Raw genomic sequence first — 16,903 nt, 5'->3', positions numbered from 1 at the left:
CCTCTGTACACTCATTATTTTTATTCAATTTAGATACATGAGAGAAACATAAGTAGTTGATGGAATGAACGGCTTTTTATTGATAAAAATAAATCAACAGACAATTTACTAAGCTAATTAAAGTAATTTCATGAAATAAAAAGCAACTCTCATAATTTCATGTGGGTCATGTCCATTCCCCTTTTGAAGAATGGAAATTTATAGTCAGTAGCAAAGCAACCAGAAGGGAAACAAATGCACAGTCCCAACAAAATCAGGATCGGTGACTTCTCTTGTTCGAGGTGACGGTTGAATAATATTTTCTAATTAACTGACCAACATCTCATTTTTCAGATTTCTTAAAATAATACAAGGCCTTTCTGAATAAATAATGTGTTTCTTGTAGAAAATAATCCCTAATTTTTTATACCTTTTTCAGAAAGGTCAAGTCTTATTTAATTTCATTTCCCTTTTTATTTTGATAACTTTTTTTAGAAAATATAATATGTTTCTAAAAGCCCTTTTACACCCCTGGCACTAGCCTTGTACAACTTTAAATATCGATGTCCCTAAAGATGTAAAAATTGTATAAACTACTGTGGAAGTAAATAAATAAAAAAGTATATGTTGTAAATTTCTGTGCGTAAGCCTATATACATTAGAACTAAGTGTCACTTTGTTAGCCTTAAAAAAGGTCGATTTTGATAGTTGTTTTTTTTTACAATCATAACGTAATCTTGATTTTAATATTTTCAAAAGAGAGGTTTTGTATGGTTCAATTACATTTTCAATTCTTATAATATTGTAGTATTATAATTTATACATTTGTATATCTGTTTAAGCAAGGAAGTCTATAGCTAAGATAGATTTCCTTCGCCTAAGTTACAATTATACTTAGTCATGTCATAAATAAATAATTTCATTTTTTTGTAAAAAATTTATTCATATTATCGACATGTATTAACGTCGAGAGATGGAATTGTAAAGACTTGAATATTATAATGTGTTAATCAACTACTAATTTTCATCATAAAAGTCAAATTTTACATTTACATTTGATTAATTAATTGATTTGTTGGATTTACAGTAAACTAATCATTTACAAAGCTTTTTACTTGTATTATTTAATTAATTATATTTGGTGTATATTTTAATATATTTTGTCTAGAACACTCAAAGTTGAATCAGTAAAATTAAATTAAAATTATAAGTAAATATCAAAATTAATTAATTAAAAAAGCAAGATTCAAAGTATATTTTACAAAAAAATAACATGAATTAAATTTATTCTTGAATTTAATTAATTCTACTAGAACCTAAATTGATCGGACTACATATCCCCTTTTATAGAAAACAAAATGAATTCTTCCTATATAATTATTTAGGGATAATATATAGTATCTATAATAATAATTTTGGGCAAAATTAAAGTTGCCCATTAAAAAAATATATCTCCTCTGCCGATGGTATATTAATATTATTTAAAATTAGGTAAAAATATGAAATATACTGCGTATTTCATATTCCAAAAAGACTTAAATTATTTTTGTCTTTTCAAAGTGTGTAATTCCATTTTCAATTTTATACATGTTAAAAATACGTAATAAGAAAACTATTGATCACGTGACTTGATTCTATATACTCCTATTTTATTAATGATTATGTAACTTATTTTAAATGAGGATTATGATTTATTAATCTTGAACTTACTAACTAACAAGTAATAGGTATTATTCATCAAAATAAATAAATAACTTACTTGGTATCACTTTTGTATAGGAAAGATATATTATGAAGCATACGCGCGATCCATTTAAAAATTATTTATACAATAGCGATAGATGTAATGTTAAAATATCACTCAATCTCTTACAAAAACAGAAGAACGTATCTTAAAATGTGGAGAGGACTGAGATCCGGACTCTCCCTAAAGAATCTAAAATTATCTAGTCAAAAGAATTACTCCTCCCATACAACCACTCTTGGATCTTCCTTTAATGAAAAGCCATCCTCCTTGAAGTCCCTTTGGAACATCAATACCTTGAGACCTTCTGAAAATGGAGGACTTTTTGGATTTCCCGAATTGACTCATGTCCACGGATTTAGGGATTTGAAAGACAAATGTGTGAAAAGGTCCTATGAGCTTGTAGATGAAGCCACTGGGAATGGAAGGAATCGCAACATTACAGAGATCTTTGACGAGTTATCTGATGAACTATGCCGTGTAGCGGATATGGCAGAATTTCTTCGGATAGCTCATCCAGACAGGTATTTCAGGAACTAATTTATTTTCAATTTGTCATCTCATATCTTATATGTTTTAGTAAGTTTGCTCAAGAAGCTGAGGATGCATGTATTACCGTTAGTGGCTTAGTTGAGGTTTTAAATACTCACAAAGAGCTGTATAGCTCCCTTTATAACGTTTGTTTAAATGGAGATATCCGACCAGAGTCTGATGTGGATAAAAGAGTTGCAAAGTTATTTTTATTTGATTTTCAACAATGCGGAATTCATTTATCAGAGGATAAACGTCAAAAGGTAGTTGCTCTAAACGACAAGATTCTTCAACTCGGCCAAATGTTTGCCCACAACTCTCACGAACCCCGCACCGTTCCTAAATCTGAGCTATCTAAAGAACTTAGATATATCTTCGATGATAAGCATGACTCCGTAACACTAAGTGGTAATTGATCATATTTTTCCATATAGATATATATGCATAACTTCATACCTTTATCTTAAAGGTTTACTCACAGATTCCCCGGATGACAACTCTCGAGAAGCTGGTTACAAAATATACTATTGGTATGAAGCTCAACAAGAAGCTATATTGAAGGAAATTCTCAATTCTCGTCATGATCTCGCTAGTTTATGTGGCTACAAAACATACTCCCACAGATCCGTTTTGGAAAGTTTGTCACAATCGCCTGAGAACGTAGATAAATTCTTGTCTAACCTCTCTCGTAGACTTGGTGGGTTAGTGTCTTCAGAATATAGCTTATTAGACACCATAAAAAAAAAAGCTAGCTATAGATCCAGTAAATCCCTGGAGATTTGGGATGTACCCTACTTGATTCAGAAATCAAAAAAGGCTTGCTTTCAAGATGTTCATTCTATATCTGAGTATTTTAGTCTTGGTACCTGTATGGATGGGTTGAATAAAGTTTTAAATGTGGGTTACTCTTATTCTCTTTTTCAATTTAACTAATGTATTTCTATCTTTTAGAGTATTTTTGATATAACTCTAGTGAACATTGAACCTGAAAAAGGTGAGATTTGGCATCAAGACGTTCGTAAACTGGTTGTAAAAAATGATTCTGGAGTTTTGGGATATATATTCTGTGATTTCTTCAGTCGACCTGGTAAACCTCATCAAGATTGTCATTACACTATCCGAGGTGGTAGAGAATTACCGGATGGATCTTACCAGGATCCAGTAGTAGTTCTAATGTTAAGTCTAACCGTCTCGACGTGGAACAAGCCTACCCTTCTTACACCTTCGATGGTGGATAATCTCTTTCATGAAATGGGACATGCCATCCATTCTATGCTTGCACGGACAAAGTATCAGCATGTAACTGGCACAAGGTGTTCTACAGATTTTGCAGAAGTTCCTTCTACTCTTATGGAGTACTTTTCTAATGACCCACGAGTACTTTCGATTATAGGAAGACATTATCGAACGGGTGAACCTCTTCCAGAAAAACTTTTAAAAAATTACTGTTCCATGAAAAAGATATTTTGTGGTGTAGAAGTCCATGCTCAATTACTCAATTCTATTATTGATCAAAGATTTCATGGACATTGGGATAAGACCCTGTCTCCGCTTGATATTTATAGAGATAGTTTTACAAAACATTACCCATTAATGAGTTATCCTGTTGGATCCGCTTGGTATCTCAGATTTTCTCATTTAGTTGGGTATGGTGCGAAGTACTATTCATATCTTATGGCCAAAGCTGTTGCATCAACGATATGGCAAAGAAATTTTAAGGACGACCCATTAAACTTAGATGCAGGAACTAAATACAAAGATGCTTGCCTTATACATGGAGGATCTCGACCTAGTTACGAATTAGTTTCTAATTTTATAGGAGAACCCGCATCCTCTGAGCTTTTAGTGGATGCTCTAATTGATGAAATTGAAGAGTCAAAGGAATCGCTTAGACTCTTAGAGAAATTATGACTTTTTATTGGTGAATAAATCGAAAGATAAAAGTAAAGCTATTCACAAACCTTTAAGATGTTATTTGATTTACATTATTGTTCCATAGTGATTTAATCCCTTTGAAAGACCTTTAATATAGAGTTCCGATAAGCTTATTAATCAAAAATATGTAATTGTACAATTTTGAGTTATCCCAGTTTTATTATATATATATATATATATTTAGATTAAAAAAATAACCAAGTCTTTTTTTTTTAAACTCGTGATTTGAAATATTTACAGTATAGTTAGGTATTTATTCAATATTTTTAATCATTAAATCTTAAAAAGGAACAATTAAGGGAAACTGGCAACCCTATAATTGACTTTTATTAGCAAAATGTCAATTATTAGAGTAAGAGCCAACAATTGTTTCCTGCACTGAGCTTTGAGCTATTTTAAATATTTAATTAAAGCAATAGACTATTTATATGTGCTAATATTTTTGGTACAATGGGTCTTTCAAAATTATTGACCATTGGAAAATTTGCTTCACCGCAAAATCAAAAACAAGATTAAGTTGGCGTTTGTGGAAGTAAATTAAAATATGGTGGTGTCAACAGATTTGATATTAGTAGAAACTGATAATGAATCCTAATTAAACAACCCCCTACTTGATTTATTTACTCTTGGAAGAAAAAAAATTAAGAAAGAGCTAAATCTGAAAGTTAATATAATGATGTATAATGCAGAGGATACGAAGGTAGCAAAAATTTACAATTGTTAAATGAAAGTTAATGTCTTTGTCTGTCAAATTTTAATGACAGCTACTTCCGAATGAGTTCATTCATTTTTAAGGTTGATATGACTCCAAAACTCTAGGTTCTAATAGAAACTTGCAAGTCAAATTAAACAGGAATTAACGTTAGGAGAAAAGACTACATCGAATCAATCCTGAAAAATACAAGTCTTTAAATCAATTAATCCCATACTTATTTATGAAAATGATGATATGTTAATTTGAAAGAGGAGCCCTATGGAACACTTCATGTTAAGTTAGACCTAGGCGATCTAGTGTATGCAAATTTGAAATTAAAATATGGCAATGTAGACAAATATACACACTAAAAGTTTCAGTATTTTCCTATTGACTATATAAAAAACCAGTAAATATTTCGAATCACGAGTGTTAATACAAAGATTTACAATTTTTTATTTATTGATAGCTTATTTGATCCCTATAAAATAATAAAGGTTTTCAAAGAACATATGTCATAATCCCTCTGAGACAATCATGTAATTCTAATAACATTTCAAAAGGTATTCCATATGCTTAAAACATTAAAACTTAGAGTAGGAAAGGAACAATGGATTTTCTTCCTTTAGGATATGCAGGGAATTCCTTTTTGTAATTGCGATGCTTCCCAAAAGCCCAGGCGGTCATTTGATAAAATCCAGCAAAAGCAAATAGTCCAGCTGAAAATGAAAAGAGAGATAGAGTAAGTCTTACTTACAAAATATGAAATTATGATTAGGGACATTACATTGAAACGTGAGTCTGATTATAATTACATAGCTATGCTTCCGCATTATATCTGTATGTAGGTAACTGCATATTAATGCAACGTATGCTTAATTTATTGTTGTTATTTTATTCAATACAATCAAAGAATAGATACTACGTATTACATTGAAGTTATTATAATAACTTTATTGAATTCCTTCACTCACAAAAAGGGTGTTTAATTGCAGAGAGGAGCTGCAGTCAAATGACTCATGATATGATGGTTAAATTATTATTTTATTTAAGAGTATATTATTCAGGTTTAAGTCTCTTACTTAATAGCAGTTGACTACTTATTGTTAGTTAATGATTCTTCAGAACACAGCGAGAAACAGTCGTAGGTGTACATATAACATATTATTATATAGGAAGTATGTAACTGTGTGGTACAATGCTCTTAAATTAATATTAATAAAAACAACAATAAATTTAATAGTAACACTAGTATGTTTATTTCAAGGGGGACTCATTCACATCATTTTGCGGATTTATTAACAAATTTATATCGAAAAAAAAATATTATTTTTGAGGAGACCAGGAACAGATACTACAGTCCAATTTTTCCCAAAAAATTTAAAAAGCTTCAGCCACTAAGTTTACATCGCAACTGTACAATATAATACATTTTTTTTTTAAACAATCCTTTTTGTCAACTGTTTTTCGAGATATTGAGTAAAAACTGATTTTGAGGGTTAAAAGTAATTTTTGAGAGGATAAATATTTTTTTTTATAATGTAGTCATTTTTTAAAATTGTTTTTATGTGAATTAATTATTGACTCTTTTGCTATAAGTCGATATAATTTTATCAAAACTCAAAAATTTATTGAGATAACGTAACCCTCAGTACAAACAGATCAGTAGCAACAAGTATTGCAATTTTCCTCGTTTTGATTATTTTATATATCAACACTTCAAAAGGAGATTGTTCCTAACAAGAGCAGGCCTCTGAAGAGGTTTCTAAGAGTGAATTTATCCGATCTATGATACTGAAAAGTGATCAATAATATAAATCTTATTATATCTTAATCTGTATTGAAGATTAATAATACAATGCCTAATTATTCTTCAACAAATAATCTAGTCTAATTTTCTTAATTTCTCTAACTCAGATTAACTTTTTATAACTGTTGCAACCGTCCTTGGTTACGGGGACCTGTTGAAACATTTAACAGGTCACATTCAAGTGCATTTTGTAGAAAAAAAGACTACTGACTGGTATAATCTATAAATAGATTATAGCAATACCCGATATAGTCGACATATTGTTTTAAATTTTTGACGTGTCTGAGTCAAAGCAGCTACGGGCAATTACAACTGTGCCCGGTCTTCTATACTATATAAACTATGACTCATATCATTTAAAGATAATTAATTAAAGTAAATAAAAAAGACCTCTAGAGAGTAAGGAAATAACACTACTGAATTGATAAAATTAATATTTTAAAATGCAAAATACGAGTATATTACCTGGTAAACATTGTGTCATGACACTGAAAGCGATCCATGATCCGACTTCATATGTATAATTAGGGCAAGAAACAAAATTAAAAAGACATGTGAGGGGATTTGAAGTTGGGAAGGGAATTTTCCGTACTTTACTTCCCTCTGGTCTCAAGTTTCTCAAAGCAACGTGAATGCTTAAATTGCCCAATTCACATATCTAATGAGTAAAAATTATTATTATAAGATATTTTTTTGGTTATCCTTGTCTTACAAAGAAAGCTGCTAGTGCAGAGTAGATTTGAATTCTTCCTGGAGATGTGTAAAGGGGATGATTTACATGATAGGAGACATAAGCAGCAAATCCCCAGTAGTAAGAGCAATTTTTGAAGAGATTGGATATGGGCATTGTTGCATTGGAAAAGCGGTGAACAAAAACAGTTTCAAAGAGGCGCTTCAAGTAGTGGAAGGACCAACATGCCATTGCAATACTATGATTTAAAAAATAAAATAAGAGTGAGTATCAATGATTTTGGTGCAATAAGAAGAATACATTATGTACATATTATTAGCATAAAATCTATATATATCATTCAGAAATAGATTCTTTTTCTTTCTATTTTTTACCATGAAAGTTAATCTTAATATATGTAGGTATGTAATATTTTATCACATGATAGACTCAGTCAGAATTGTGCCTACATTGTTCATACTTAGGAATGCAAACAGCTTTAAAATAAGGGATTGTGTATTTGTTGCTTGATTAATTTATGGAGGTTAAATTATTCAAATGTCGTGCAATGCTAGAAAAACGAGACGAAGCCTAAAGAATACAAATCTTCTCAAGATATGTATATATGATTGTTGTATCTATAAGGTATGGGCATTGGTCGAATAATGCTAATGACTTAAATCAACTTACTTGACAACAGAGTGGTCGGTGGTGTTGTGCATGTCACCATAAAAGAGCCATGGTCTTGTATAAATCCATCCATAGACAAAAAGAGGACCAGCATATTCGGATAGGAACACAGTTGTCCAACCAATTTGAAGTCCACGATCCTTGAAGTAAAGCATGGATCCATCATTTATACCCAGATTCGAAAGGATTTCATCATCTTTTAGAAACTTGCCTTTGGGCTCGAGTCTGAGCTCCTGACGATTCACATCCTTGAATTTTTTATTTTCCCTTGCTATAGCTTTCTTCAAATCCAATACGGAGTTAGATGTCTCAATCTGTTTAATATGAAAAGGTATTAACATAAGTACAATATACCTATTTTGAAATAGATTAAAATTCCTTACGTGCAACATATAGTTAGATAGATTTTTCAACCATATGCAAATATCTATAGATTTTTAGGAAGACTACTAGAGGGGAAGTGTTGGGGGATGTGTGTATAAAATGTTTCTCTAAAAATTCTTTAGATTTTAGTATGTAGATAAAAAACTATATGGATATTGCACGGAAAATAGGAATTTCAACGAACATATGTATTTCAAAATAGACTTTGTTTCATTCATTATTATTATCATATAAATCAACTTACATCTTTCAAAGACGTGAGTGGTTTGTTAGATCTTGCATGAACGATTTCCACCTAAAAAAATACAATATTATGTTTTAGATCATCATACAATAGAGGTCATCATCATGAGCTGAGCAACTGAAAAAATAGAATTAATTAATCATTTCTTTGTGAACGAAGTCATCAAATAAATGGTTAATAATCATTGATATTCTTATATGTAATTTAAAGAGAGTTGACATCATCATCAAGATTAGTATCTGTAATACATAGCTAAGTATGATTGAAAAAGCCACTTAATATCAAATTAAACATAATCATCGTCATAATATGAGTCATGTCAACTAACTGCCTATCGGCTATCAGTAGTTTATTTAACATATTGGAGAACAGGATTAAGGACATATACAATGTACATAATATGAGAAACGACTATTTGCCTTTTTTTCATATTTGACGTGATGATAACTTGAGGATTAAAATGTAATTGCTTTAATTCCTGTATCAATATAAGAAATGTATGTACTATATTTACACTAATTACTTCATTCCACATGTCAAAAATAGTTAATAAATATGTATGTATATTAACACTATGGAACATTTTCACTGACGTCATAAATTGCATCATAATTGGGGGCTCCAAGTTGATATTTTTACTACATAAAATGAACAAATTTCCAATAAACCTTGATGAAACTTCATCAAATGGTTTATTCTTATTTTTTATCCACAACACGAAAATAAGATTGTATAACGATATAATAATATATTTTTAATATATATTAGTGCTCGATATCTATATAAAAAAAAATAGGGAATAAAGGAATAAAATTTTGATTGACAGTAAGGTTTATGTCCCTCTATTTGTTGGTCTCATTTTGACATCCAATATTTACTATTTTCCTTAATATTAATGAAAAAAAGTTTTGTATTACTATAAAACTCAGTTGTTTATGCCTCAATATGGACGACCTCAAAATTTTGACGTCACGTGAAAACACTATAAGTGGTAAAAAATGTGAACTACAAAATTTAACGAGAAAAATTATTATCGAGCTGTAAAAAGGTATTGCAATAATAAGGATGGAGGAGAGGTCAAAATGGATAGAAAGTCAGATCAAAATATCCCCAACAAATCTTATCTATGTTTCTGTCAACTGTCGTTTTCTATTTTTAAAATTAGTTTAAATAAACTTGTCAGTGAATTCATATGGCCATCCAAAAAAAAATATATATATAAATTTTAAAGGTATTTCCAATGAAAAATCTTAGTCTAAGTAGTTTATTCTGAATTGAATTGAATCTACATATTTTTATATTCAGTTTGTGAATAATTATAATTGTCCTCATGTGAAATTCATTCACAGCTTTGATTAATATTCATTATATGTATATAAAGAGTAGTTAAATGGAAAATTCACAAAAGAAATAATTTTGTTTAATATATCGTTCCTTTATATTACAACATATTATTCCAAAAATTGAACTTATTATTTTGGTTTTAAGTTTGTGTCATATCGTTATTGTGACCCTCGATTTCGTTATTTTTTTGATATCGCTAATTGACACTCATCCTCTTTTCAGTAGATATACAATGTCTTGTCATATATAAATATTTAATTATGATGACGAATCATAGGTAAAACTCTGATTCGTAGAATTCAAATACATACAATTGTGTAAAGTTAAGGAAATACTCCCAAACTAAATACGGATGTGGCCTGACAACACAAAATTTAGTGTGGATTACATTTTATTCTTAGACGAATTATTGTAGTCGATTTCTAACAACAAAATTATTCTTATGAACCACTTGGGTGCGTTTCAAATGGGATTTAAAGTTGCCAAAATGCATCGTCAAAATAAAAAAATTAGAAATTGACAGATTTTATTGAGAAAGGTAACATCGGGGCCAATATATGTCTCTTAAATCAAATAAAGTTTTTAAACTGTCAGGTGTAGAAAAAGTAATGATACCTTCTAAAAATACATTTGAATAGGTGTTGTTGATTAAATCTTAAAGTTCCGATTATTTTTGAATAACTTAGATTCTAAGCCTTTGATTGATGTACATGTTGTAAACAAAAATTATGTATATGTCGCCATGGAGGTAATTTAATCTGCACCGGGAGGACCACCTCGGACATCATAAAGGCCTTAAACGTCAGCAAGGCCATAGTCCATCAGGTCAGAAACCATTTTGCTGATGGGAGCAACCTTAAGGGTAAACTTTAGATTGGAAGACCTAGCAAAGTGAAACCTGAAGATATCATGGAGGTCTTTAAGTCAAAACAACGATGCAGATGTCAGAGTACGCCAAGAAGAAGAAGGTGCATCAGTCTACTGTGGGCAAGGCTATACGAAAGGTTTGAGGAAGGTCGCTTAGAAGAATTGAGAGACCACTCCTGTCCCAACGTCAAGAAGAACTCCGTCTTCAGCGATGTCAACAACTCTTGAATGATCTGAAGCACAACAACAACCGGGTGATTTTTTTCTTTGATGAAAAGATCTTCACCGTTTCCTCCATCTACAACAAGAAAAATTATTGGTTGGTATGCATTGACAAGGCTGACAACAGCATCAGGACAGTCACAAAGACCAAACATCCGGCCTCTGTGATGATGTTGGAGAAAAATGCCACTAATTTGGTTTCCTATTGGATACTGGTTACCTACGGCCGACTACTAGATAGTGTTGAAGAATAATATGGTACCATAGATCACCAAGAGCATGAAGAAGTCCAACAAGGCTACGTCCGTACTTCAGCAGGATGGGGCTCCTGCCCATATTGCTAATATTGTACAAGATTGGATTGGTAGCAACATAAGCTTCTGGTCCAAGAACCTTTGACCCCTCAGAGGCCAGATCTAAATCCACTAGATTCAAACAATAGAATCTACACAATAAAAAAGCAAGTTATGAAGTAAAAAAATTAATTGTGATTTTCTCTTTTTCTTTATTTTGGTTCAAATTTTTTTATATTGACGCAAAACATATGTAGACTTGAATTTCCCAAAGAATACATATTATTTCAAAATTCTTATTTGAAGTAATATAAAAAATTCAAGACTGTTTTTGTGTTGACGCACCACATATATTGTAGGTATTATATCTATATATTGTCTACACATTGCGGGTTTAAAACCGTTGCAAGCAAAAAATGAGATGAATAATTTTAAATGAAGTATTCACAGTACTTATAATGAGATATTGCAATAATTGAATATTCCATATATTAATTAAGTGATTTTTAAGTTTACTAATTGAAGTTGATAAAAATTATGTGGTACATTAGATAGTTAAATGATCCACAGTTCCATCACTCATAAATAAGTAATTTAAATATATAGAAATGGAATTATAACATCAATTATTACAAATTGGTAATTAAAATGAACAATTTTGTAATTAAATTATATTAAATGGATCTATAATTTATATAAATCACATTATTACTCCTAACTCCATGATTTTACCACTTTACACTTTTTCTAAAAGATTTATATGTGTTCTATCTTTAGATGGTTAAAATTTCAAAAAAAATATCAAAGACTCAGCTCCTGCAGACGCCCCTGGACATTTCATTCCAGACTTGTTCGGAAACTGTAGATAGAAAGGTTATTTTCTAAAAAAAAAAAAAAAAAAAAAAAAGAAAGGTCATACTTAAAAAAATATCATTTTTTATGTTGAGCAAATCAATACCATTTTTATGTGTAAGTCGAACTTGGACTGAATTAATTACATATATCTTTAAAAAATTATAACAGTCTCAAATTGGTCTAAGATTTTCAGACCGAACCCCGACACTAAGATATATATATATATATATATAGGACAGACAAAATTAAATTAAATTATGCCAATTACTCTAATTTTTGAGCTTCTAGGAACGGATTTTTTTTTTAATCGGTCTAAATGAAAATCTTATATAAGGATCAGTCTTTTTCCAAGAAATATGCAAAAAACAAAAACAAGAACTTTCTTTTTATAATGCACGTCCGCCTAAATAAAAGTAGTACCTACCTACCTAGAACATGCAGTAAATCACATTTGACGTAACTTCCATGAAGAATAATAATAATTTATATAATTAAAAAAGTTCATTTTCAAATCTGTATTTGATTTATTATGATTTGTATTATTTTTATAGTCAGAGGAATCTTCACAAATGATAAATTATAATCCGAATGAAAAACATGTTTTTCTAAGTAGAACTTAGAAGCATCTTCATTTATTAATTTACGGTTTGATACAATATATTAGTATATATGTACATATTACGTGCATAAATTGTATGTTCTAATAACATTATTTAGAAGAATGCAATTTGTTAAGTAAGAAGAGAGTGTCACTTGATTTATGGGGCTTCCCCTCTAACGAAGCCGTTATGGATCACATTTAAGAAATAAGAGAGAACAACTAATAGAGCTATGAACGAAATAATAAGTAATTATAATATAAATCCTGATATGATGTTTGTACATCAAAATTCCTTTTGTATTTATTCATACAAAAATATATATGTATATGTGTACATTTATAGAAAATAGTGACTAATATGTTCTATAACATACATCTAGTAATGATTGTTCCGGGAATTCAAAGTGACGTCACTAATTGTAAGAGAGAGAAAGACAAATTAAAGTTGAAATGACACATAATACTTCATTATAGATATTTTGTGTTACGTATTTCATGTACAAGTTGCAACTCTCAAACATGAGATGCCCGGTCGATATGGGTTAATGGTTAATGGGTAATTTTTTACTTTTTTTAAATAAAAATTATTAATTGATTGTTCTAATCAATTAATATTCATATTCATTTTGTGGCACATAGTAACATTCAAATGCCCACAGTTCAATTACTCATAATTTCATAATAACCAAGTATTATTAATTGATCAAAATGAAATTATAGCATTCATTAGAAGATGGTAATTAAAATGACTCATGTTGTAATTAGATAAGACATTTAAAGGCGAAAAAATCCCAACTTGTACACAACATGTAGAAATCGTGACTTGTAAAAATGGATTCTACAAGTTATAAATTGTAGGTCCCATATAACTCCTTAATTAATTAGAACATCAGTCATTTTAATTACCTAACTTTTAGTTGATGATATCACTTCATTTTGATCTATTAAAAATACTTGGATATTTAACACGTATTTAAGATGATTATGACTGTGAACATTTGGACTTTATAATGTGGCACAGAATATGTACTCATCAATTAGTGATTTTTATCAAAATTGCAACTTGTACACCATATGACATGGTTTGAGATTCAACCCCGGTATCACTCCCAAAATTGGGAAATATCAAGTATCGAATTCTTATAAGTAATACATGTTTTCTAAATTAAAATTTTATGAAGACTTCAAATTTTAGATCAGAAATACAAAATAATCAATGGTTATTTCGATATACTCATTTTTGTAAGGGTATATCTAATCTGACGGAATTAAAATATATCTTCAGCATTTCCAAGTTCTACAAGCGAATCAATTAGTCAAATACCTGTAGTTTTGAGAACCTGTAGTTGCTTTGTGACAAATTGGACCTTGATTTAGTCAATATCAAGTAGCTGCATGTCATATGATTGCACAATATCACGCGTTTCGAAATATGGATATTTTATTTAAAAATTGAGTTTCTGATGCTTCGTAAAAAAAAAAATTTCGGAAGTTTTAAGTAGTTTGACTCAAATTCGGCATCCTTTTCATAGAGAAGCATATCTTGGACTTAATCAATAAACTTTTCAATAATACCACTCACTCCGTATTTTTGTTGCGGCCTCTCCAAATGCAAAATTTCGCAAAAAATTTAAATGTGTAAAACGTAAAAAAAATCTTAAATATTACATCTGGTAGGAGAAAATTAAATATATTAGCCAAAAATATACTATTTCATGTACAAACACTCAAATTTTGAAGTATATATCTCCAAACGTTTTTATGTACCATCTATTTTAATGAGGGACGGTATTTTTTTCACACGTCAATAAAATTAGGGAGTAGCCGTAATGTGTTTTTTTTTAATGTTTTAGTACAAGAAATAGTATAAATTAGGTATCAATTTAAAGCTTATTAAATTTCAAATAAAATGATATGTAAATCAACCCTGCAGTTCTTTCTTATCATTAGATATGGCTACCTAAAGCCATGAATTTATCATTTAGTGTGAATTTTCGATTCCGTTTGCCACTTGATACATATTTTTTAAACGTCCATTGCACAAAAGTTAAGGAAGAAAAAACTAAACAAACAGTTTTATTTTAAAGTCCTGGCCATTATCTATCCTTTGAACATAAATAATGGTTATTTTAATATACATTGTTGATTCTATAGGTCTACAAAATTTGGATTTTAAAACTTTTGTCACCCAAAAACGGTTATTTTTGGGGAAAATTGGTCACAAATTCAAATTTTTTGGCTGAACAACACAAAATACAGGATTGAAACTTAAAAAATTCATAATTTTTCAAACATTTTTACACTATAAAATACTTTTTAAACAATTCTCAATGTTTATTTTCTACCCTAAAGATTTTTTTCACACTTTTGCCACTGAAACCGGTGTCGAATCTGAAGCCATGTCAAATATACAGGTTATAATACCTGACTATTGGAGGCAGGCATTGTATTAGGGTCTACAAATGATATCTACAATTTAAAAAAATAATTCTCGAAACGGAAATTCCAAAATACGTAAATTAGTGACATCACATAATATGAAAATATGTTTGAGCTTAAACATATTTCCGGGTAATTTTATTTTAAAGAAGTGCTTCTCAAACTTTTTTTTATTCCAGGGGCATAAATACAATAATCAAGCTGTATGGAAAACAATTATTCATATTCCTTACTTATAGATAATTACAGAAACATAAATTGTACGATGCATCAAGCTCCGAGGCGTACTACCTGGTCCACAGTCTGATAAAAACTATTCTAAAGATATCAAGTACCTACATCCTATAATGAGGAGTAAATAAGTAGCACATATATTGGTTAAATCCATTCAATTGAAAGAATAGGGAAGGAATGAAATGCTGAATTTGTAAAATTTCATTGGTTAGAATGGAAAAAGTGAATCAAAGAAAATTCATTTAATTGATTTCCGCGATTCTTATTAATCAATGATCAATGAACAGATAGAAAAAAATCTTTTTTTTGTCCATAATATCCGTTAACCACATCCATTCTTTTTTATATCATAAACTTTTTTTTTTTTTTTTTTTTTTTTTTTTTTTTAAGTTTTTTTTACTTTTATTAATTTGAAAAAAATATTTACTCCATTCCTGTAAACTATTATAAAATAATAATACGTCCAACAAAAACATAATGCTTATGAATAAAAAAAAACTTATTTGGAAGTGAAATACACTTGAGCAAAGATCAGAAATTCTTATTAAGACGGATACATTTAGACTAAATGTAGAAATATTCTAGAGTCCTTATATTTTTAATTGACGGTATAATGAACATTAACAGTAATTGAGTAAATAACCTATTATGATAGTAATGAAAAGAAAAAAAATTAAAACCTTATTTTAGAAAATTTATTTATTTTATATTATCAGAATAATTATGAATTAAATAAAATATATACGACATTCATTATTACAGAATTGTTTTACTTTCTTTCATTTCACAACTATTTTACTAATACTTGTTCAGATAGAAAAATAACACTTAGTAGGTCAAAAAAATAAAAATAAAGAGTGGGCATTCAATTCCATTTCTTGAATTATTTATATAATATTATTCATACTATTAATAAAATACATCTACAAACAAAGGTGCAGTACTGCACTATATTATGTACATACAATAAGTAATTATCCTTAATAGTAATCAATTAATGAACTCTCCTCTAAAACGAAGGACCTTAACAACCAGGAAAGATAGCAAGATTGATATTACAATGTAATGAATAATGAAACCCACATGCACTTACTATAAAGTAATTATATCCTGAAGAACAGAAACTAAATGATATTATGAATAAGGTTGTAAATTCTAAGCATTTTTAGTATGAAAACAAAACAAGAACGAAAATGAACATTAACCCAGTAACCCTGACAATTTGAAGATTGTTGGAGAGGACTTGGATTTCATGACGTTTCATTAAATTAGGTGTGAGATGAAGGAAAGGAACAACACTAGGAAAGTAATAATTATTAAAACTGTATCAAACAAGAATAAATGCATTAATAACTCCGTTTTCGATT

General features: G+C 29.5%; 2 protein-coding genes across 2 annotated transcripts in view; one reads left to right on the top strand and one right to left on the bottom strand.

Moving 5' to 3' along the window:
* Positions 1–1,763: 1,763 nt before the first annotated feature.
* Positions 1,764–7,351, top strand: LOC121119021 (mitochondrial intermediate peptidase). Its single transcript, XM_040713637.2, has 4 exons — positions 1,764–2,247; positions 2,304–2,662; positions 2,724–3,151; positions 3,206–7,351. Exons 1-4 carry the CDS (start codon positions 1,826–1,828, stop codon positions 4,163–4,165), a joined length of 2,169 nt encoding a protein of 722 aa, XP_040569571.2. The 5' UTR covers positions 1,764–1,825; the 3' UTR covers positions 4,166–7,351.
* Positions 4,151–16,903, bottom strand: part of Sc2 (trans-2,3-enoyl-CoA reductase Sc2) — a 31,182-nt gene continuing 18,429 nt past the window's right edge. The window contains exons 2-6 of the mRNA XM_040713641.2: positions 8,682–8,732; positions 8,054–8,367; positions 7,406–7,622; positions 7,159–7,351; positions 4,151–5,602 (exon numbers count right to left, since the gene is read on the bottom strand). Coding sequence (XP_040569575.1) covers positions 5,475–5,602; positions 7,159–7,351; positions 7,406–7,622; positions 8,054–8,367; positions 8,682–8,732 — 903 coding nt within the window. The 3' untranslated portion in view covers positions 4,151–5,474. The remainder of the gene's footprint in view (positions 5,603–7,158; positions 7,352–7,405; positions 7,623–8,053; positions 8,368–8,681; positions 8,733–16,903) is intronic.

Source organism: Lepeophtheirus salmonis, chromosome 5 (genome assembly GCF_016086655.4).
Source record: "Lepeophtheirus salmonis chromosome 5, UVic_Lsal_1.4, whole genome shotgun sequence".
Lineage (NCBI taxonomy): Eukaryota > Metazoa > Arthropoda > Copepoda > Siphonostomatoida > Caligidae > Lepeophtheirus > Lepeophtheirus salmonis.
Note: the sequence above shows the minus strand (reverse complement) of the source record. Positions and strands in the feature narration are given on the sequence as shown.